This window comes from Stegodyphus dumicola, chromosome 6, assembly GCF_044657685.1.
Source record: "Stegodyphus dumicola isolate Sdum_Otavi_A_Nest chromosome 6, ASM4465768v1".
In the NCBI taxonomy this organism is placed as follows: Eukaryota; Metazoa; Arthropoda; class Arachnida; order Araneae; family Eresidae; genus Stegodyphus; species Stegodyphus dumicola.
This window is the reverse complement of record NC_140773.1, coordinates 95,702,440-95,726,389: the sequence shown is the minus strand read 5'-3', so window position 1 is coordinate 95,726,389 and position 23,950 is coordinate 95,702,440. Positions and strand designations below refer to the sequence as shown.

At 31.2% G+C, this 23,950-nt stretch overlaps 1 protein-coding gene across 1 annotated transcript in view; it reads right to left on the bottom strand.

Moving 5' to 3' along the window:
• Positions 1-16,892: 16,892 nt before the first annotated feature.
• Positions 16,893-23,950, bottom strand: part of LOC118205217 (desert hedgehog protein A-like) — a 94,904-nt gene continuing 87,846 nt past the window's right edge. The window contains exons 2-3 of the mRNA XM_085818684.1: positions 19,304-19,565; positions 16,893-17,660 (exon numbers count right to left, since the gene is read on the bottom strand). Of these exons, the coding sequence (XP_085674810.1) occupies positions 16,948-17,660; positions 19,304-19,565 (975 nt within the window). The 3' untranslated portion in view covers positions 16,893-16,947. The remainder of the gene's footprint in view (positions 17,661-19,303; positions 19,566-23,950) is intronic.

The following is a 23,950-nucleotide window of genomic DNA, read 5'->3' as shown; positions in this document are numbered from 1 at the left end:
AGTATTAAAAATTTGAAATATCCAAGTAATGTAAAAGAACTACAAGGAGTGTTAGGCAGTGTAAATGTTTATCATACCTAATTATGCTACATTAAGATCTCCTCTAAAAAAATTATTGAAAAAAGATGTACCATGGCATTGGGATGATCAATGTCAAACTGCTTTTGATGAAGTGAAAAATATTCTTATTTCAAAACCAGTCTTACAATTGTATGATCCAAATAAAACTTGTCATGTTTTTGTTGATGCATCACGGATTGCTGTGGGAGCTGTTTTGAAGCTGCCAGATGAAAGTAATGTATTACACCCAATTTCCTACCATTCTAGAGCTTTAAAAGATTACGAAAACAATTATGCAATTACAGAACTTGAATGTTTAGCTATTGTTGGTGCATTACATAAATTTTAGTACTATCTTCACGTTCAAAAATTTACAATCCATACCGATCATGCAGCCCTTGTATTGCTTAAAAATGTTAAGAATTTAAGAGGCAGATTATTCCGTTGGTCACTCCGACTCAGTATGTCTGATTACGAAGTTAAATATCAAAAAGGCTCTACAAACGTTGAAGCTGATATGCTTTCTAGACAACCTGTTTCTCATCAACTCCAACATTCTGTGTATTTACTTAATTGTGATGAAATTATACAACAGCAAAAAAGTGACAATGTGTGTGATAAAAAATATGTAGAACTAAATGATTTGATGGTAATTAAGAAAAAAAAAGGTTATATAATTGTGGTACCAAAATCCTTAAGATTAAAATTATTAACTAATGAAAAATTCGGACACCCAGGTATTCATGCTATGTTAAATTTAATCACCCCACAATATTATTGGCCCTACATTAGTAAAGATATTGGAAATTTCGTGAAACATTGCCATGTTTGTCAAATTAATAAAGAGAAAAAAACCAAAAAATTTGGACTTATGCAAGATGTACCCCCAACTGATAAACCTTTTGAATGTCTTTCTATTGATACAGTCGGCGGCTTTAATTATTATAATTCTACAAAATATATTTACATCTTGTGATCGATCATGCCACAAGATATGTCTGGCCTTTTCCATCTAAAAGTGCAACTACAGAAACTTATGCTAATATTTTGAAACAAATTTTCCAAATTCAAGTCACCGAAAAAATCCTTAGTGACCGCAATGCCGCATTCACCTGCAATAGATTCAAAAAATTTCTTAGAAATTATAATGTAAAACAACTTCTAACTACTGCCCATCACCCCCAGACAAATGGTCAAGTAGAGTGTGTGAACCAAACCTAGTAACTAGTTTAAGATGTAAAGTAAATTCTATATCATCGAAAATTCCTTGGACGAAAATTTTGGATGAAGTTATTAGTGAATATAATAATTCTCCTCATTCGGTAACTAAATTCACCCCTGCATATCTTTTACTCGAAAAACTTCCTTTCGATTCTCCCCTAGATCAAAATACTTACCCTCCGGTTGATATAGCGAGAACATTAGCTAAAGAGAGAACTATTGAATATTATAAAAGGAAAAAAGTCGTTATGATACAAAATTTGCAGATGTAGATTTTCAGCCTGGTGATCTAGTTTTATTTGATGAATTTGAATTTCCGAATACACGTAAATTGAAACCTCCCTATTCTGGACCATACCAAATTGTCAAAAAATTATCTGAGGTTAATTATGAAATTGATAAAAAGAATTACCACACAAAGAAACCTACTGATATTGTCCATGTTTCCAGACTACGACACTACCAAGACCCAGAAAATTTTAAACTACATCACCAATAGGTAGACACACCTTCCTTTTGGTAAACGCTCAACTGGGGTTGCTAGTAAAGGTAATTAGAGCACCTCTAATTATTTAATGTCTAATTTTCTGTGTTGTAAATTTTTGGTGTGTTGTTTTGTATCTTTGTATTTATGTGTCAATATTTTGGCAACGACATTAATGGTAATTGTAAAATACTATTGAAGTTGAATTTTGTGTTGAACGACAATGCAATATATGACATAATTGTCATTGTCGATAGTAAAAGGTAAAATACGATTAAAATTATTGTGTAAAATGATTATTATCAAAATAAGTATTTTATATGAATAAGTAGTCAAAATAAAATACTGTAAACAAACTAAACGTCAAAAGGAAATGTTAAGAAATTAGTCAAGTATTGCAATTGTCAATGATATGAAGAAAAAAATAGAGAAATACCTCACCTCAAATAGAAATTTTTAATATGAAAGCCACGGCGAACTGGAAATGAAAGATTTGTAAAATAAGAACTGCTCTAATGTTTTGCAGCAATCTCTAAAGACCTGGATCCAGAACTGAAACTGTTCTCGAGAAATGTTTTCCCAATACTGCATGCATAATGTTATTTTTCTTTATTTTCTATAAATGTCAATATATTAAGATATATTATTTACAATATATATATTGATATTATTATTGACTGTGTTATAGTGAGAGTGTCTATTTAAGATTAATATTATTGTAACTCGAATTCTGGATGCGAGTTCTTCAAACAAATTAAGCAATTATTTAAAATATTTTTTCTATTTGGAATGTCTTGTGGTCGAGGCGCCCGGCTTTAAGTCTTTTCATATATATATATATATATATATATATATATATATATATATATATATATATATATATATATATAATATAGCACTGTATAATGAAGCACTATATAATAGCAATATATAATGAAGCACAAACACACACACACAATATATATATGTGTGTGTGTGCTTCACATTGTAGCACAAAATTTAGAATATTTGAAATATACTTTTTGTTATTCAATATTTTATCCATTTATATATATACATGTGTATACACGTGAAAGAAAAATAAGCAAGCCAGATATAAAATACATTACAAAAAAAAAATTTCAAAATTTCATTGCTCAACAATAGTGCATAAATGTGGCAGCCATGATACTATGTAAATATGGAATCTCAACGAAACCTTATCAAAAAATTAGCGTCGTGAACGTGGCACATAAATATGCAAAAATAACAAGTTAAAAAAATATTCTCCAACAAAAAATAGTGGGGTAAACTGTGAATGGCTATGCAGCGTGAAAAAAAAATAATAGAGAAAAGAAAGGAAATTTAAATGAGTAAACTGGATTAAGCCAGATAATTTCGCCCTCTTGAGAAACTTGGAAAAGACATTATCTGACTTAACTCAAGTTTATTCCTCTAAATTTCTTTGCATTTTTTTTTCACTTTGCCTACTCATGAGTCTTCGTTTTTTCGAATATGTTTGTTGTTTTATTATTGTTGCATGTTTGAGTGATAATGGTCGCACAATTGATTTCTTTCATTCATAAGGTTTAATATAATTTTTGAGGTATTTAAATGGTTTTATAACTATTTTTATTTGTACATATCAGTATCTTTGCATTATTTAGTTTATCAAACTTCCAGCTCATTAAAAACTACCGTAGATCTGCAAATTCAACACATTATGTGCTATTTTAAACTAAGTGCATTTGTGAAAATGCCGATAACTGCTTTAAACGTTTACTTATCTGAGGGTAATTTTCCTAGAAAAATGATTGAAAAATGCAATTAAAATTTTCTCTTATTTTTTCTACTGAAAACTTCAATTATGCTATAGGGTTTTGTGAGGAATTCTCCCGCTCTTGTTCCCATTATATAAATGGTTAACAAATTCCACTGCAAGTGCAAAAATCCATAATTCGAATTCAGGTGAGAGCACGTTTGATATTCCATGTTTCATTCATCTAAAAATTAAATGTGTTTGTCAGACTTGAATCAAAATGATATCAAATTTTTTAATATTTCCTGATATTTCAGTGTCATCCTACTGATGTCTAATAATTTTGTATTGTCTTGCTGTTGTCTACTAATTTCAAGATGAAATCAGTTGCTTAGTCAGAACATAATAATCTAAATATTCTATTGGGTGAAGAGGAAATTCTATAAATAGTGCCGAAATATTAATAATATAAGCGTCTATGCTGACGTGTTTCTAGAATACTATCTTCGTAGCACAAAAAGCGTTATTAGTGTCCAAATGAGGTTTTGCATCGGTTCTGTATAAACCGTGAAGTAGATGGAGTAAGTAAGCATCACGTCCTAAAACTAAAGCCGAAAAAATGTCAGCAACGAGATGTCAAAACTTATGGCCGCCACACAGCTTACGGTAAGACTGTAAAACATATTATTACAAAAAATTACACTTAATTTAAAAACAAATATCAACATCCCCCAGGCTTAGAAAAGTGTTTTAAGCATAATTTGTATAAAATACCATTGAAACTTAAAGGTTTTACCATGTATACATTTGTGTTATAATTACCATTTACATATTTTCACGTACCAAGATTTTATTAAATTTGAAACAGTTATTTGCAGTCCTTGTGATTTTATGGAGTATAAAATTATTTATACTAAGTATTAAAATTCGGACGGGAGATTTATAAACGTTCAGTGATGAATGGCTACCATGTACACGGATTCATAAGAGTGAGTGTTGCAGCAGACTGATAGTTTTCGAGGTCAACGAGATCGTTAAAAACTTAACTAACTTTTGGGGTTCATTTAAGATATGAAACCTTTCAGATTGTTGTTTTTTTTAAATTTAATCTCTTGCCTTGCTTATCTTTTTAATACTTTCCATAAAAATAGGAAACGTACGCTGGATTTTTTTGCATAGGGATTGTGAAACTACACTTTATGATTTTAAGAGCAATCAACAAACTGTTGTGAATGACATAAAAATCCCAACAACGTTCTAAATTGTTTTAAGCTATATACATGGGTGTATGTACACGATAAATCCAAAATAAAGTAGTTTCAAGATAAAGTAAATCAGGAAATTTGAGGATTTCAAGCAACATTCCCATTGCGATAAATGTAAAGAACACATGTCTGGGCACAGTTTTAAATTTTACAAAACTTCGAACACGAAAATTGGAAAAAGTGCTAATGGAGTTCTTCATATCTATCTGCAAAAACAAATTATCATCTATGTAGTTTGCTTTTTAGAATAAACATTCCTCGCTCTGTAAAATAGAATTTGCAATTAACAGCTCAACCCGTTTTCTCTCTAGAAATAGTCTTCTTGGATAAAACGTATGTTTTTCGAAACACTAAAAAAATAAAAAAAAATATTACATTAGTATAATTATATTAATACAATTCATAAATCAAAAGTCGAAAATTTAATACAAATACTGATGTTTTGAGAAAATGATCGGACCAGAACCGGTACCTTTAGCATGGTATGTATGGCCGTTGACTTTGAGAGAATGATATCAGTATTTTAAGAATGCTTGCTGGATGCTCGAAATTTTAATTTTTAATGCATTCTTTGAGGGACAAAAGGAGTGGCTCAATTTCCAGCAATGGCTACGTGCTTGATTTTTTTAGAACTCAGAGTTATAAAATATAAGACTTTAATGAAATTTAATTCCGCAGTTAAATTTTTCTTAATATTAAAAAAGTCTTTATTTTCTCTTCTCTGTTAACGTAATAATGATAAAAAAGCTGCTTTCGAATAAAGTATTGCTCAGAAGTACCGAAGATTTAAGTGCGTATGAGATTTTCATATTAAATAGAACAGTTCGAAATAAATATATTCCTTAATACGTAAGTATGTTCTGCACGTTTTCCGAGGAAGAAAAATTTTAATTTGCAATGTTTACAAGCTGATTTAAACTACTTTTGAGAAATACAGTGAATCATATCGTGGCGATTACTCCCTAAGACGATCCCCTCTGAACCGATAATTATTTTTAAGAGCATAAATAAATATCAGCAATAACCATCACCTCTCTAAATTAATATCATCCTTAGAAGACCTTAGAAGTCAGCTAGAACCGTGAATAGTCATATCACGGATTATGTTAGATACTGAAAACTCCTCAAGAACTCATTAAAATCAGTTATTTTTGAAAGTGAAACATATTTCTCAGTTGCATAATTTCGAAAACAAATTAGCGAAGCTTTTGCTCATATTCGTTTTATTAACGGTGGTTAATTTATTTCGTTACTTTAAAATTTTATTCTATTAGTGCTAGTAAAAACGCATTAAATTACGAAATTAATGTTCTACGCGTTCACAGTCTGTGATAATTTTAAAGAACAATTAGTTTTTCTTTAATTTTAACTCTTTGATTCAGCATTTTTTCTTAAATTGTAAGACACTATTTCTATGTGCTGTGACATGTTTAACTTAAATTGATATATATTATAATTTATAATTTCTGTTCTTAAACTGACATGACCCTAAATGAAATTAAAAATAAATTTGTGTGTATCACTACCTGCGCTTATTCATTTTCATTTCACCCGCGTTTTAAATTTTCAACTGTAGATAAATAGCCAAACTTTCTCAATAGCCAAGCATTACAGTTCTTATTCCAAAAAAACGATTTGTTCTGCCATCTATCGTCGTCGAGAGGCAATTACTTTTGCTCCTCTTAAATAGGTGCCGCCATCTAGTGTTCGAAAACGTGTATAATTATTTATTCAAATGTGCGCCGTTATTTCTCTTCAAATTTCAATAAAAATTTTATCGTTTACATATTCGATAAAACTACTAAGGAAAAATTTAGGATGAGATTTAATTTAATATTCTATTCTGTACAAGTATTTTAGAATCATCAGTTGCTACTACGTTAAAAAAAAAAAAAAAAAAAAAAGTAATAAAATAAATACTTCGATTCGATTTTCGATATATTCTAATCGTGTACGTATGAAAATAAATTTAACTAAACTACCTGAGAAAATGCAAATTTAACAATAGCTTAAAAAGCTCTGAGACATATTTTGCATATCTTGTGATTAAAAAGATTAGTGAATTTAATGAAATATTGTTGAACATAAAATTTGTTCGAGGAATAATAAATAAATTCATTTCACGATGACTGCCTAATATAATGTGTACAATCCAAAGACAGTTTTAAACCAGTTTTAAAAATTTAAATTTTAATGCCAGTATTCAGAAATCTTGGGCTCTAGCAAATATTGTTAATATCATAGTTGCCACATTTGGGAAATCATTCAGAATTTTGTTCCATTTAATTTGTTGCGAAAACTTGGAAAATTGTAGTTTCTAGTTGGTAAAGAATTGAATGACGTAAGCCACCAGTTCAACCGTAAAGCACAAATCTCCACGCAAACTGCTAGTGTTTAGCAGACTAAGTCATTCGGTTACTAGTATATCATTATTAAATAACAACTATTCAAGAAATTTAAATCTTAAATGATTCGTATAATTTCGGATCTTAAATATCTAAGTAATATGCATATTTATATTAGATCTGTTTTACTGTAAAATCAGAAAACACTTTTTATTCAGACCAATATTTATCTATGCCTATTCTGGGCTATCAACTCATTTTAATGAATTTATTATAAATTTAAATACAGATTTATGTTCTAAATTTGAGATGCAGACGGTATAGGATTTATTTAGAGTAACAATCTACCAATTTGCAAACAGCAAAAAAAAAAAAAACCCGGAAAACTGTTTTTCATAACCAACGCATTAAAACATTTCTTTTCACTGAGAATTATTTAAAAGAATAACTTTGTTATTTAAAGAGTAATGTTTGTTCTTAATTTTTATACAGTATTTCAATATTCATAATTGAGGTATTCTTCAGTTAATTCTTCAATTGAGGTACCCTTTTATTGCGGCTTTCATATACTCTTACATATTTTATTGCGACTTTGTGTTACTCATATGCAAACTCTACAGCTCTAGCTGTAACTATATGGTACTTTTTTGTAAAACAATATACCATTTCGTTCAGACCATTAGCTGGCTTCACATAGAAAGTAACTCAGAGAAGATGGTTCACAAGGAATGGTTTCACAAGGATGGTTCAGAAGGATAGTTCACAAGGAATGGTTTTAATGTGTTTATATCAAGTCATTATCACTGCTGTTAGCTTGCCATATTGAATGTTTCTAACAAAATATAAATAATTGGTCAAAATACAAAAGGTCTAAACTAAGGTTAAACTATTACGTTTAATTTTCAGACTAAAATTTAAAGGAAAATCTGGGTATGTTAGACTTCTAGGACTTTTGGGGTTGTCTGTTGAGTAAAATATAGTATAGGTTTATGTTCGAACCAAGCATGTTATTTTTCAAATTGGAAAATAAATGCTAATATCACTTTTTTACAACATTTAACGCAATGAAGAAACTACTAAATGATTTAAAATCTATATACGAAATGCATGATGCTTTTTAACAGATACCAACTCAAGCAGGTAATTAGACTTTTTAACCACTATACAAAGTTCTAAAACAATTTTTCATATTTTTATAAATGTGCGCAAATATTTTTGTGATATAATAAATACTGCTATTAAACGTTTACAACTGTTAATATAAAAATCAATGTACGTTTGTACTTCATATCCTGTATTATTCTAATTTTAATTACATTTATTTTGAATTTTATTTACTTTTCTATTTAAAGCAACTTCTGAAAAGCTTTATTATATAAACATCAAAATTTTGCCTAATTGTGCTGCCATTCGCGAGCGAAATTCATCAATATAATTTCAAAATTTCTCTTTTCGATCGCTAATCGATGGATAGACAATACTTGAATGTCTGTATCGTCAACTTCAGTTAGTCTGAACGAATAAGCAAATACTTGAATATATGCACTAAACTAAAACTAAAAATTATTACAATTTAATTAATCTATTTCAGATGATGAAATAAACTCTGTATTCTTCCTTAAAAATGTTTCTTTCATTCAAAAAAGAAAAATCTTTAGACAATCTCGAAATTTAAAATGAAACTTATGCACGCAAAGAAAATCTATAGCTTATCGACAGCGAGCATTTCCAAACTTTCGGCCTTTGGGTCAGTTCGATTGTTTATGAGATAATCTTGTTTGCCTTACTACTTAATAATAAAACTCTGATGATTCATTTGATAACAGTTAAAGAAACTGAGTGAGGCAAAGGTCGGATCATCGCCTTCGAGGAAAGGTGCTAGTCGTACGAATAAGCTGTCTGGCTAATGGGTTAAAATGATTATCCTTTAATCTTATTTTTTTTTTATCAAAGTTCACTTTACCTTACGTATTGTAGCTGTCTCAAAACTAGTAGATCAGTTCAAAACTAGTAGATCAGTGAGTGGCAAACAATTATACACAAAGATCTTAAAGCCTGTATTTGAACAGAATCTCTATGAAGTTAGCAAGCTGTAGTAGAGAAAAAAATATCATGAATTGCCACAGTTAATATTATCTAGACAATCAGAAATATCTGATTAATAGATATTTATATCACAATGAACTACAAATTTTTAATCTTACTGCCAAATGAACATTTTGGCAAATAATTACAATACAACCAAAATGATTTACTAACCCAGGTTCGATTTACATATTTCTATTTACAATTCATTAACTGGATCTGTCGTGGACAAAAACATATCCTAAATAAACACATATATTAGTTACAAAATTATTCATTTTTAATACATTTTCCTACGTTCCCCAATAACATATTACAGTCACAGTAATCATATAAAAAATCTTTATCCTAAACTCCGGAATAAATATTTACCATTCAAATTTACTTAATCACTCTACAACTAAGACAAGATGAAGCGTACTTACGACTACCAACTTCTGGGCTCTTCACAATCAAGAAAAAAAAAAAAAAAATAGCCATGCAGTACGATGAACACACAAAACCTGTCTTTAAAACAGTCACTTACGATGTATAACACAGTCTGATATTTTTCTCGATTGTTCACTCAGATTGATTTCTACATTTCGATATTTCATGTTTCCGTAACCGTCTCATCAGGCTTCGATAATTTTAACACCCAACGAGAGCATCGCACAGCTCGCTTCATCGTCTTTTTAAATGTTTTATAAGTTCCTGTGTTTCACTTACATTACAAACTTATTCATTCCATAACGCTGGTTATCTTCCTTCAGGTCGAGACTGTATCACAAGTTTACTTGTATCTCACATACGCTGGAGAGTCATCAGTGCATTTCTCTGCTTCCTATTCTTCATTGTCATACTGTTTATTTGAGTAATCACAGTAATAAGCAGACTGTATTTCTAGACATCGCCAATAAAATGTTCTTTCCACTCCGTGCACATCTTACAGCAATAGATCTCTAGCTATTCGCAAAATGTAGAAATCATTCCTTGAAATCTAGACATTCAAACTGCAGTCTCTACTCAAAACGAGCGGGTGACGAAAATTCTGATCACGCCCTCAAAATCCTTAGCTGAAGGGAAAAAAAATCCCAGTTACAATCTTCATCAAAACCTGACTTCCTCCTTTTTCTCTTCTTCTTCATTTTTGTCAACTGAAAACTAGCAGCTCACAAAACTTCTCCCCATCCAACTCAAAACAAATAGTCCAAGGAAACTCTGCCTCCCCCCTTTCAACCAAAGCCTTCATTTAACTTCTCGTCTAATTAATAATTAATACAGCAGCGACCGACGCAACAACGCCTCATTCCAAATTAATTGGCGAATCGCAGTTTGCTACGACCTTATCCCAGCCAATAATAACTCCTCAAAAATCATAATAGGCGCTGCACTTTTTTTAAGAACGGCGTGAGAAACCTGAGGATACTTTCCTCTTCCTGGAGAAAAAATCGAAAAACATCACGCTTCGGCAAAACATCTCCTACGATGAACAATACGTTTGTCGACATATTCTGTTTTCATCACAGTTCAAGCAATGCATAACAAAGACTGGCGCCTATTCTTGATCAAGACTTTACAAAAGTAGCTGTGTGCACAATAAGCAATCTAAGGTACAAAACATGCGCATCACCGCCGTAAGTGTCTTTCGAACGTTTCTGCAGAAAAACGAAAACCGTTTTTGCAGACCACCCAGTGGCCGAGATGTCGTTAGGGTAAAGGAAACAATTTACTACCACTAGAATACATACGGAAAGCGAAATGGTCCTATTCGTAACCGCTTAACTAGTGTTTAAGCCCATTTTATGCTGACCAGTTTCATGTCACGGAATCCACAGTTAACCCCTGAGACCAGAATTACTATATAACAATTGCAAGTTATGTAGTAATTCTAGTCTCAGGGAAATTTAGTTTAGATTGAATGCAAGTACAATAGCATTCGATCTAAACTAAATAGAGTACATGAAACAAAATAAAGCCAATTTTACGTAAAATTCAATCATAATTTGAAGCTGGAAAACAATCAAACCTTATGTGGGTATCGATTGAATTTACTAAGAAATCAGCTTCAATGGCAGGTTGAAATTTGCCTAATTAACATTAAGCATAAATTTCCTTTATATCTTTCGTAAACAATAGGGTATAACTCGGAAAAAATAAAATCTGAATTTATGTTCCCAGAAGCAGATTGAAAGCCGGAACCAAGTAGGAGTTTCGAAGTCCATATAAATCCTTAGATTTAGATGTGTGTTAACAGTTTTTTTCCATCTTTGTGGGCACAATATGTTTGGCTCTGGGCAATATTCCCGATAGTAACACTATCATTGAGTGATTTGGCCATGATTTCTGACAAATGCTTAATCCGAAACTATCCTATTATTAGAGATACTTATACCGAACTATCCTATTATTAGAATCCGAAACTATCCTATTATTAGAGATACTTATACTCTTGGCTTTCATATTGCAAGTAATATGAAAGTATAGAAAGGAAGGAGGAAAATACGACACTTAAAGAAAACTGACTAACTTTCTCAAACTTTGACATACAAATAATTTTTAACCACGTAATAAGAGTGTTTGAAAATTTTCAATAAATAATCTAGGGCAAAAACAGTATTTCCAAACACATGTAGAACGTAAATTCTTTGACAATTGTGTCACCTGGAACAGCCTATGGGAACTGCTTTTTGCGTAAGAAATTTAAATTCTTGATGACAGCAGAACCAACTGAACATTAGTTCGAGTGACGTTAGAGCATTACATTCAAGGAAGAAGGTAGTACTTCTAACTGAAAAGTTGCCTGGCAAAAAGGTCCAAGAGAAAAAACTGTTGGAGAAATTAAATAACAGTTTATATATTACAAGTGTCATTTAAAAAGCACTTCCGAATTCCCAAATGAGTGTTATTACTTTTACACCTCTGGTAATATTTATTTCTGGAGAAATAGAAATCCGTCACTGTGTTTGTACTGTATTATTATTGAACAACACCTGCACTAACAAAAGTTTACAATGCATGAGTCGAGAATTTGTTTTATTTATTTTCTTCCATGTGGCTTTGCAAATAGCGGTCCCAGAGTTGATCTGCCTGTAGATCAGAGATATAAAGTGTTATCTACCTAAAACGAAGGGGGCTTTCATGGAGGGCGTTCAAAGGAAATTGGCCGATATACCCGTTACATATGTAAGAGAACAAGAAAATTTTATGTAGTCAATCCATTCATCGAAATTTGAATCTAAGTTAAATTATCAGAGGTAAAGAAATATTATCCGCTCGGCCACTAGTTGTCATTTAGAACATAACAAACCAAAATTTCACTCAAGTAAGCTGAAGTCGTGGCATGCGTGTCATTTGGAAATAACGTTAAAATTAATTTTCATCATCTGAAACATTTATATTTTTTACATTGCCTTAGCATACACATCAAAAATTGGAATAAAGTGATGAAAATGCTTATGAAAGAATGAAACAAAGACAATTTCAAATTCGAATTGAAACCAAATTAAAAAGTATTTAATTAGAAATAACTGAAAAATTATGCATTTTTAAATACATTTAAGCTTTTAAAATAATTTCAGAAGAATTTTAGCAGCTGAACTTCTAAAAATAAAATTTCTTTGATATTTGACCTCCAAGCCGATTTTTTTTCTGCATATATCATTTTTATTCTTATTTCAGTAATGTAATTTACAATGTTAAGGGCTTTTCCAACTGATAAAAAAATGTATCAATCTATCTGGAGGACTCAAAGTAGTTTAATTTTTAATACTTAGCTTACTACGGCCATTATAAAGTTTTGACAATTAGCAAAAATTAACCAATTTTTAATAACCTTTTTAATAATTAAATAAAGACTTCGTTCAAATGATTCTACAAAATGAGTTATATGTTTTTCATATAAGTAATGCTGTTTCATAGTTTACAGTTGAAAGTGATAAACCAATCTGATCAGACGAACAACCAGGCGTTTCTGAGTCATTTCTTGATTCTGCTATTGAACTTTGAAATTCCACTTCCATATGATTTCTTAGATCGGTGGAAGCAGAAAATCTTTTTTCTCTGTCATCGCAGCAATCAGAATTGCTATCCGCAAATGTTTCATCCAACTCATCCCACCGCGCAACGATATCCGAAATTTCTTCTTTCGTTAGGTATCTACGTTTAGCCATTATTGAAAACTGAACTAAAAAAAAAAATTATATATCATCTGAAAGGACTAATGACCGTATTGGCACAGGAAGAAAAACCTGAAAACGCAAACGCGTGAGAATCGAAGTAACAAATTATTCTTTTTTCATTTTCTATTCTCAACAAAATATTTCCTGGAAGATACCAAATTTGCAAATAAGCCATGTGGATTCAAAACACGAACAAATTTCTTCAATCCATTAGCTGAATTCCACAAAAGAACGCACTCTGTTGGGTGTCATAAAATAGTCATCAAGTCTCAAGCGCTAAAATTCCTACAAAATGTCCCGAGCCCCCAGTTTATGTATACTTAGTTCGGGACACATATGTAAATACGCATATACATTCTTTGTCGCTAAAACTCAATTCAAATCATAATATATAGAAATGTCGCTTACCTGTCAGACGCATTCTCGCCTTTTATCATTTTCTCTATATTTTATTGACGACACAATTAAATACATTTACAAACAAAAAGAAGCACATATAAACTAGTTAGTGTTTCGCGTTCGTGTTACATCTTTCGCAGTCATCAAAGTTCTGCCTAGTCCAAGGAATTCAAGCGCACACAGCGCCATCTGGTGCAATACAGTTTCTACAACATATGTCCCAGCCCCTGGGAAAAGGTTAAACTGATAAGGCATTGTGGGCTGTGGTGGAAATACGCGGTCAACCATATTGTCGCGTAGATGAAGGGATCGTACAAATGAACAGGCAAGTACCCAAGTCTAAACTTAAGACATTTTATTAACTCGAATTGAATGAAGAACTACTTATATATAGCTGGTGAACATGCTGGGACATTTTAGACTCTAAATATTCTGGAAAAATAAGAAGGACATTTACATAAATAAGATAACATTAACCCGGGACCTTCGGGTTTAGAGTCCTGCGTCTTCTCCGCTAAGATATGAGGAGCTCGATCGAAAAAAGCAATTTTCTCTACAGTATCAAAAGAAACTGATTGGATCTGTGTACACTTATTCCCCGAAAAGGTGGCTTTAGTTCACAATGATCACCCTACGTATTAGATTGTTGTAATGCTTTGAAATTAAAATCATTTATTTTAAAGAGACTCTTTATTTCTTCATCCATTTTCATCACATCCTTCCTGCTGTTGCATTTTCTTCTTCGCGAAATCATTTTTCAGGTGAAATACCTTTCATAGGACAAGATCCATTAATTCTTCAGCAGGTCTCAATTTTTTTCATGATGCCCTTGTAACAGAAACTGTGTTTTGTCCTATATTATTTACCTTCTAACTTTTACCGCACAGTAAGTCGTAACACTGGCATGACTTCGACTGCTTAGTTATTTACAAAACTTATATTCTCAACCCCTACTATTATCATACATCATGTAGCTCATTTTCAAAATTTGTAATGATCTTAAGTATTTACTTACGTATTTATGTTTCATATTTACATATTTCTTACATATTCATTATTTACATATTTATTTCAGTATGTATTTACATATTTAATATTTTTATTAAATTTTATTACACAATTCTCAATATTCTTATACTATATTGACTTCATATATGTATATCATCGCCGTTTTGAAATTTATTCTCACTTGTCGCGCACGTTATTTCTACCAATTAAAGTAATTGCATTTCTAGCCTGCATTAGTATATAAAATTCGTATGGGTGAAAATATGAATAACAATAAAAAGGCTTTGTAAGATTTTCTTTGCCGCTAGGTTTATGTGCTGCAGCACAGCGAAACGACATACTCCTAACTCCTATGGATGTAAACAAAGAACATTCAGTTATCACTTTTTTATGGATGATAATCGCAAGTTATTAAGTTATTTTAGAGATATTTGGATCTTATTCCCATCTATCACAGTGTATATGTGTGAGAACATAGCTGTATTTAATGTGCTTACAGAAGTTCAGTTTAAAAACGAGACGTTTCAATCTTGAGTTTCATTGATCTTGCAAAAGATAAAAATGATTTTAGGCACTAAATTGAAACCAAAAAATCCATTAAACGTTTTAGCAGGAAGCATTTGTAAAGTTAATTTTATTGACGCCAAACAGAAGCACTAATTACAAAATAGCATCAGTTTTTCAATTACAGTGAATCTGGATAAATAATGTCAATTCGAGAAGGCACTTCAGAACTTTATTCTCAATTTTCTAAAACGATTTTTAGCTTGTTGTGTCTTACTATTATTGAAATTTCTCCCTCTGTACATTTGCTTCGATTTAAATGGATTTTGAAAAAATATAAAACTTTTGAACTGTTAGTCAAACACTTTCTTTAAATTACGCTGAGAAAATTAATCTCAAGATTCCAATGTTTTAGAGATATATTTCATTTACTAAGATTCATTGCTATGCTCCTAATAAATATAGATGTGTTTTTATCTTAGTTTTATTCTTAGATGTGTTCAAGTTAATCTAAGTTTTATTCTTAGATGTGTTCAAGTTAGTCGTCACATTTGCCTTCAAACAAAATCTTTTGACAATGATAAGCATTTTTTATTTATTTCTTATTATTTATACCTGAAAGAATCTAGCATTTTAAGGAACATCCGGGACTCGTATTCGAGAACAGTATTCGTCAACATTTTCTGCTATTTTTACAAAATAGAGACTGTCCAAAAAATATAAGCTCGCTCGGAATGCTTTTATCCTTTTTCATTTGAGCAGGTTGATAATCACCAAGTAATCATTCCACTTCAAGTTGACCATTCAGTCAAGGTTTTAAAATTTAGATTGAAAATTTCTGAAAATTTTTTAATATAAATTTTAAAGGAATCAGTTAATCGCAATTAATTTTTTTAGCCCAAAACGGCGTTATACCCTAAGGGCTATTAGTCTCAAAACATCATTTTTGCGTAGGTTCAGTTATCAAACTGTTGCCAACAAATATTATCGCCATGTATTGTATTTAAAGAAACTAAGTAATGAGGAAGCTGCGTTGAATGTTTCTCACATTGGGAAAAAAGAACTGTACATAGAGCCATCAAATTTTGAATAACATAGTCCCCCAACCGAACATGTGCAGTTGGAAGCCCGAATTTTTAATTTGTTTTATTATCTATTTCAAAGTTTGTAAGACTTGAACGATTTTTGATTGATAAACTCAACGATTTCAAAGCGAGCAATAGCAACACTGTACGGAAAAATACATTTTTATCTCCAGCGCGCAAGACTGTATCTGTATCGGAAATTCTAAAGATATCCTGTTTTTAAATATTTTTCGATATTACAGTTGACTTGAATTTTATGTAGATTGAGTGCAAAGAACATAAGTCATGTTAGGATTCATGTTAGGATTAAGTTATGTTAGCGAGTGGTGACCGACTCATTTCAGGGAGCGAACAGCTCTGATCCGACAACATAAAAGAGCAATTTTGAGCATCTTCAATACAAACAATATTTTCATTCAACGTTACCGATTAAAGTATATTATATAATTTTATACTGAAGTTTTTTTTTTTTTTCTTTGGGTGTCAGAGAACTGTTACAATGTGTTCAGAAACAAAGAAAATTACAAAAGTGTAAGAATGGAATGATTAAAACATTTTATTTAAAATCACATGAATAATTATAGAGGATGCCTCTAATCAACATCGTCTGGACAATAAAATAAATGCATCGTAGTCGTCAACCTACAAAGCGTTCGTGGAAACCAATGAACTTTATTCAACTCTTTAGTTTCGTCGAATCCAAAAGTGGCAATTAGTGGTTTTGCATCCCATGGTGCTGCTTTATTTAAAATATGAAATATGAAATTATTTGTCGGCCACATTGTTTCTAACTTATAAATTAAACGGAGTGGCAATAAAATGAAATGAGCTAAAATATGATTATCAACAACCGCGTAACAAGACGTCCAAATACCATTCACTATAATTGTTCCTTCTTCAGTAAGTGGTGCGAAAACACCTGTCATAAGTTGATAATCTATGCTGTTTATGACTACTTTTCTAAGTTCATAAGAATGAAAGGTGTAAACAGAATCTCCAACTCTCAAATTTGAAGCGTGACTTCCTTGGAATTCTTGGTCCATTGCAGAATGAAAAACAATGTGGTTGGCAGTGATTAAGAGAGAAGAATTAAATTCTGTCTTCATTTTCATGAAAGTAGTTATTGCATGAGGGTCTCGATGCAAGAATGCGATAATATAGCTGTAGCCTATAGATTTTGTTCGAGTGAAAAAGGTCAAAACTTCATCTCCAATATGCAGTTCTTGCATTAGTTTCGTACCTTTCCTTGTCATTACTTTTGAACTTCCATGAAAGCAACCAGTTGATTTGCTAGGCACAGTTGACTCTGAAAAAAAGAGTTTTCAAAATTAGTAGTAACCGAAGAAGTATACTTTCTATTTAGTGTTTAATATGAACAATAAAATTCATTAAATGTAGTTTAAATAATACGCACAGTATAGATTTGTTGTAAATAATTCATCGGGTTTGAAACCTTATATTTTTAAAAGTATTACATAGGCAATAATGAATGATGCATGAAAAGAACCGGAAATTATTGCAGTTCTCTTCTCACACTAAGACACTGCAAACATTCTAAGTAGTGACATGTATCCAAGCTTTAGCTTATTGCGAACAATACTTTTCGCAGCAATGATCATTATAGCAGCACTGATGCTGTGCCAATATTATTGACAGCTGAGGTGTGTAAGAAAATTTTTAAGTACTCTCCAAGAAGACTGGAAGCCATATTGAGAAAGAATAAATTGGACTTTCGTATTTCTTGGATGTGTGCCTTTTCGCCAGCGGAGCCCGAATGGAACATTTAAAGAGTAAGAGAAATACATCAAATTTGTAGTATTTTCCCCCATGTAGCAATCATTATTGTTATGTATTATTCTTAAAATGCAGCGTTTTGAAATTCGATGAATCATTTAGATTAGCCCTCCATTCTAGTTATAGTAACTTTTGAACATGCATTTAAATTTTAAACTTCAAAAATAAATATTTTCTACATTAAAATTTCACAATTCTTTTGTAGTAAAAGATTTAAACTATCTTCTAATGATGTTTACGTAGTTAAGCATACTGATAATTTATTTAAAGTGATTTATACATTTTAAAAAGTAAAGTATACTTTTTTCTCAATGCTTACAGCTACAAAAATTTGAATAACAACCGCGTTCTGCAAATGTTTCCCTGTTTTTAAAGAATTATTATGCTTCATCTCATTCTGGATTCAATTATCATTAATAATATTATATACGTACGCAAGTTTCAGGTACAAATGTGTGAGAGCAGAGCATAGTTCTATGACATTCTTCATGTCCTTGAAATTTAGCACTCCTTTTCTATTATACATTTCACGAGAATAACAAATATAAAACCCTTCAATTCTTCAAAAGATATATTTATCCATACATATTGAAATGTGTAAGACTTTAAGGTAGAGATTTTCAAAAACGAGTCGATTTAGGTACCTGGTAGCAAAGAAATTTTAAATCAGAGAAAATATGTCTTTTCCTTGTAAACATTTTGAGATTTTTATTATTTTGAGAAACATTATGGAAAATTCAGTATTGCGTTCAAAGGTAATAATTTAAAAATCAACAGATGCATCAACCAATGACAAATAGTAAAATGGTTCCTTATATAAATATCAGTTATAATGAAATGGATAAACATACTTTTTCAGATAAACTTTGCACCTCATACATGAGCTTCCGTTTATCATCTGTATGTGCCATTATGCTTTTTCTTGCTACTGAAGCAGTTGTCTTCAGTAGCAAATTATTCATAGAAGGTAATCCAATTGCTTTTTATTTAATGTTTTTATGAAGATATTTTTAATACCATAACATGGCTCAAATGATGCATCCACTGAGAAATACAGAGCCAGCACAAGCTCGAATCTTGCTATTTATTAGGCAGAATATGCGATTTAATTTTAACTGCATTTAAGTTTCAAAAATTACATGTTACTTTTCCTACCTATTTTTACAGAACAATGGATGTGCGATCTAGCTTCATAGAAGACCCAGTCGAAACCTGCATCCACGGCCAACCTAGCTAGCATTCCATACTTCGATGGATCACGATCGCTGGTTGTAATATCCACTGCTCTACCTTCGTAATGCAGCGAGTTCCGAGAATGGTGACCTTCTTCGTCATATCCCTCCGTGACTCGCAGCCGAATGCCAGGCCATTGATTCATCACAGATATGGCTAATGTGTCCAGCTTTTCTTTACAACGCTAAGAATGGGAAAAAAAATACTGTTTATTAATGGCAGATGAATATGAAATAATCGAATAATTAAATTTGGCCAAACATTCTATAAACTTTAGTTTAATGAAAGAAAGCGCATTGCGATAATTACCAAAAGAAACCTAAGCGACCCAAAATAATACCTAAAATGAGTAAGTAACCATTTAACAAACAGATGCAACTTCAAAATAATATAACAGTCAAAAATTCTCTCAACCATAGAACCTAGCAATTGTAAGTAAAGCTAATGTTATGTAATTAATTATATTACTTCAAAAATCGAATCTTTGTGGGAGTGTAGCTAACATAATTACCTGATCAAACATTTTCATAAGGGTAAAACTGAAAGGTATATCCGTATAATCTGAATAATATCTCAGTTATGGACTGAAATCAGAACCTAAGTAAGTATTTCTCATTTAGTAGTTCTTTTAGCTCTCATTATTTGAAGTATTTCTCATTCAGTAACTAGTTCGATATAATACTTTCATTTTTATAATAAAATGTAAACTAACGCAGACCAGCAAGACATGATATTCTAAAACTTCAAACGTCAAAGCTCGTAAATATGCGAAACATTTTAATTTATATTTGCTGCATAATAGAGCAAAAACGCAAAGATTTAAATATGCAATTCAAATAATAACTTAGTTTTATCTTAGTTTTTAAACATTTTAGTAAACCAAATTTACCTTATTGAAGCATCATATTTACTGAACATCTTGCATTAAATTTACAGAAATGTCATAAATTCTTCACTTTCTTAAATTTAAAATTGGGGCTTGAAATTCCAGATGGGACATAATTGAGTAATTTTATTGAAGGAACGTAAAAGTCTCGCAGGAAATAAAAGGTTAAATACCGAAAATCATGCCAGTAGCAGTGGAAGTAAACTAATGGCACTGTGAATGTTACTCCGTAATCGACATTAATTCCGTAGGTACTTTTCCGTTTCGCCGGCGCAAATCTCGCCAAGACTTTATTGGCGACAATACACAGTATACACATAAAAAATGTTAACATAAGTTAGTTCTAAGAAATTTTTATTTTGAAGGCATAAACATTTTAATATCGTTTAAAATTTTGTAAAAAGACAATAAATAAAAGACAATAAATTTATAAAGACATTAATTTAAGAATATACTACGCTTTCATGGTACTACATCCTGATTTTCCGTTTCATATCACGTGACCCCAAGTGATTTCATCTCACGTAAAATACGATATAAAAATCTAATTTTCTCAGTAATTATCTACATTAATTTCAAGTTAAATCTTAATTCAGATCACAAATTTAAATGCAAGAATTATTTCAATTCGTACGAATAGCTTACTCGGAAATTATGTGAAACCGCAGTGCTTTACTTCGCTAGTGCATGCTTATTAGAATTGAAGAATTTAACCCTTGACTTTGCCTTTTTGCCTTCGGGTGAGCGGTGTGATTGCTTCCTAATTGACTTAATTACATAAAGGCATAAAATTGAACTATCTGGTTAAACTTATATGTAATTGTATGCCAGTATTGAAAGAAACAATCAATCTGATAAGAAATGCCTGCGACGTGTTTTGAAAATGATTCGTAAAAGGTTACTAGCGAGGAATTGAAGTTGGCATCGGTTGTACCATTTTTGGCGACTTTATTCCTTGCGCCGGCAAAATGGAAAAGTAACATCCCGTGATTAGCCAATATTCAGTTAGAATAGCTAACGCTATCTAACTGATATGAATCATGCTATGATGATCGTTATCACTGAATAGGTTATCAAAAGAAAAATGGTCATATGCTGCTGAATTATATTTCCAAAAATCTACGATGTGAAGGCTTTTTCTGAAAATTGTATTGATGTCATTTCCATTATACAGTAATATATATATATATATATATATTGTTACGAATTTCATATTTGAATAGCTAATGTTAGTTGAATTGTAAATTAAATGGTTTTATTTCCCGCGCAGTGAAGCGCGTGACGAATATTGAAAGAAAGCCAAGCCGGAAAATTGAAAATAGAAGAGCGCGTGCATTTAACATTTAATAAATATCTCTTTTTGATTTCGAGAAAGTTCCAGAAAGTTCTCGCGCGCGATTTAAAAATCTTATAAAAGGAGGAAAACCTCTCAGTTCGTTGTAAAGCAGCCATGACACTGATGAGATTTGCTGAAAGTGAAAAGTAATCACCAGCTTAGATGCATTTGAAGGAATTTCACTATGTTTACGATTTCTTTCACTTTTTCAACACACAGGTTCCCCTGTTTACAGCAGCAGAGCAGCTCGGGATCAGTACTTGGGTGGGTGACCACCTACGTGACTAGCCTCGACGTATCATCTTTCTTCAACTAGTGAAGATACATCACAGCTTGTACGGCGGCCAGATGCTTGAACCCTTCTTCTCCAAAGTCTACTTGACCAACTCACGTGCATTAGCACATGTCCCTGCTTCACCTTTGTCGGTGCGGTGTAAATCACCTTAATTTTTAATTCTTCCCAACGCCTTAGGGCATATCTCCAACAGAGACGGTTAAAGTAGCAGAGGCTACTAAATGCCGCCTAACCATTCACTCGATTTCGATTTCAGTTCGTTGTAGTTACTTAGTTTGTTGTTGTTTAGAAAACTGCTCTTGTTGACTGTAGCGAATTCGCGGATTAGCTTTCTTTAGCCGTTTTGAATTACGTTCTCTTGAACGTTTGAGTAGTTAAAAGATAACTACTGTGAGATATTGTAATACTGCACGAATATTTTACGAAATTTAAGCATATTTGTTGTGATAATAATAAATTTTTGTTCATTTTTCATCGGACTTGTGCATTCATTTCGTAACGAACCCGTACGCACGCAACAATATATATATATATATATATTAATTTATTCCTTTTGAAATTGAAATTTTGTTATTCACGATTTAATTTAAGTTCCCGTTAACCATTTTTAACAAATTTACATTTAAGTTACTTAGAAACATCTTTCGAAATAGAACTTCCTAAAGATGGATTCACTCTTTACAAATAATTCTACTATAATTAATCTTAGAAGATAATATAATCAATATTATTTAGTAAATAAATTATATATATATATATATATATATATAGACAGATAGATATATACACTTTTTGCAAAAAAACTTCGTTTAATACGTGACTTAATTAATAACTATGATTTTAAGGATCTACATTGCAACTGGATGATTTCAAGTAACGAGCTAGTTCTCAAAACTATTAATTCACTTAAAATAGACCATATACAATGCTACGATTTCGAAAACCTCTATACAATCTTACCGCTTAAAGAAATATATATAAGCTTACTTGCTCTACCTGATATAATTCCACAAATTTCGACCATAATAAGTACCGAAAAATGGCAACTTTTTCTTTCACGCGTGCTTTTCAATAATTTTATTCAATTTAACAATAGCATCTTTAAACAAATTCAAGGAATTCCAATGGGAGGTAATTTTTCAAGTGTTGTATGTGAATTATTCCTTTTTACAAAAGAATTGACCTTTGTCCGTTCACTAAGTAAAGAACATAAATTTTACCAACACATATATCGTTACATTGATGATATCATTGCCTTTAACAACCACAACAAAATAGAAGTTTCTAATATCTACCCCATTTGCTTAAAACTAAAGAATACAAATACGGTGCAAAATAATTTAGTCTGCCTTTATCTAAATATTATTGATTACAATTTTATAAAAGTTTACGACAAGAGAAGAGAATTCACCTTTTCTACACTAAAGTTAACCAACTGGAATTCTAATATTTCCAAAAGAATCATCATAAACACAATTTTTTCACAGCTACTTAGAATAAAAAGAATATGTAATACAACAGAACACTTTCAAGAAGAAATACTTTACTTCGTTACAAATTTGAAAAATAACCTAATTCCTCATAAAATAATTAAAAATACCTTAAAAAAAGCTGGCATTAGCCTTACCAATTTTTAGATAATTTGTTTTAGATAATGAAATTTTATACTTAAAGCCCAATGGGACGGTATAATGTGGATGGCTGATTCAGATAATCTAATGTAAAAATGTACAGATAATTCTCGACACTACATTTTCTTTCCTCCAAAGATTTTGGCACAATATTTTAATACTATTGTTTTAATAGTTTTGAATTACTTAGATGGCCAAAATTCTACTTTTATTAACAAATCGGGCCTTTTCATTTTTCATTGTAGCTTGATCGCCCTCTAGTTTGAAGAATTACGACTTTTATTAACAAATGGCTTTTTTTTCCATTTTACTCTTACTTTTGTGGCCCTGATGAGTAATCTTAGCTGAATTGGCCATTTTCACATTTTTTAGCTGTTTTGTTCTTCTAACAACCTGACTGACGCCATTTTGAATTCTTTCC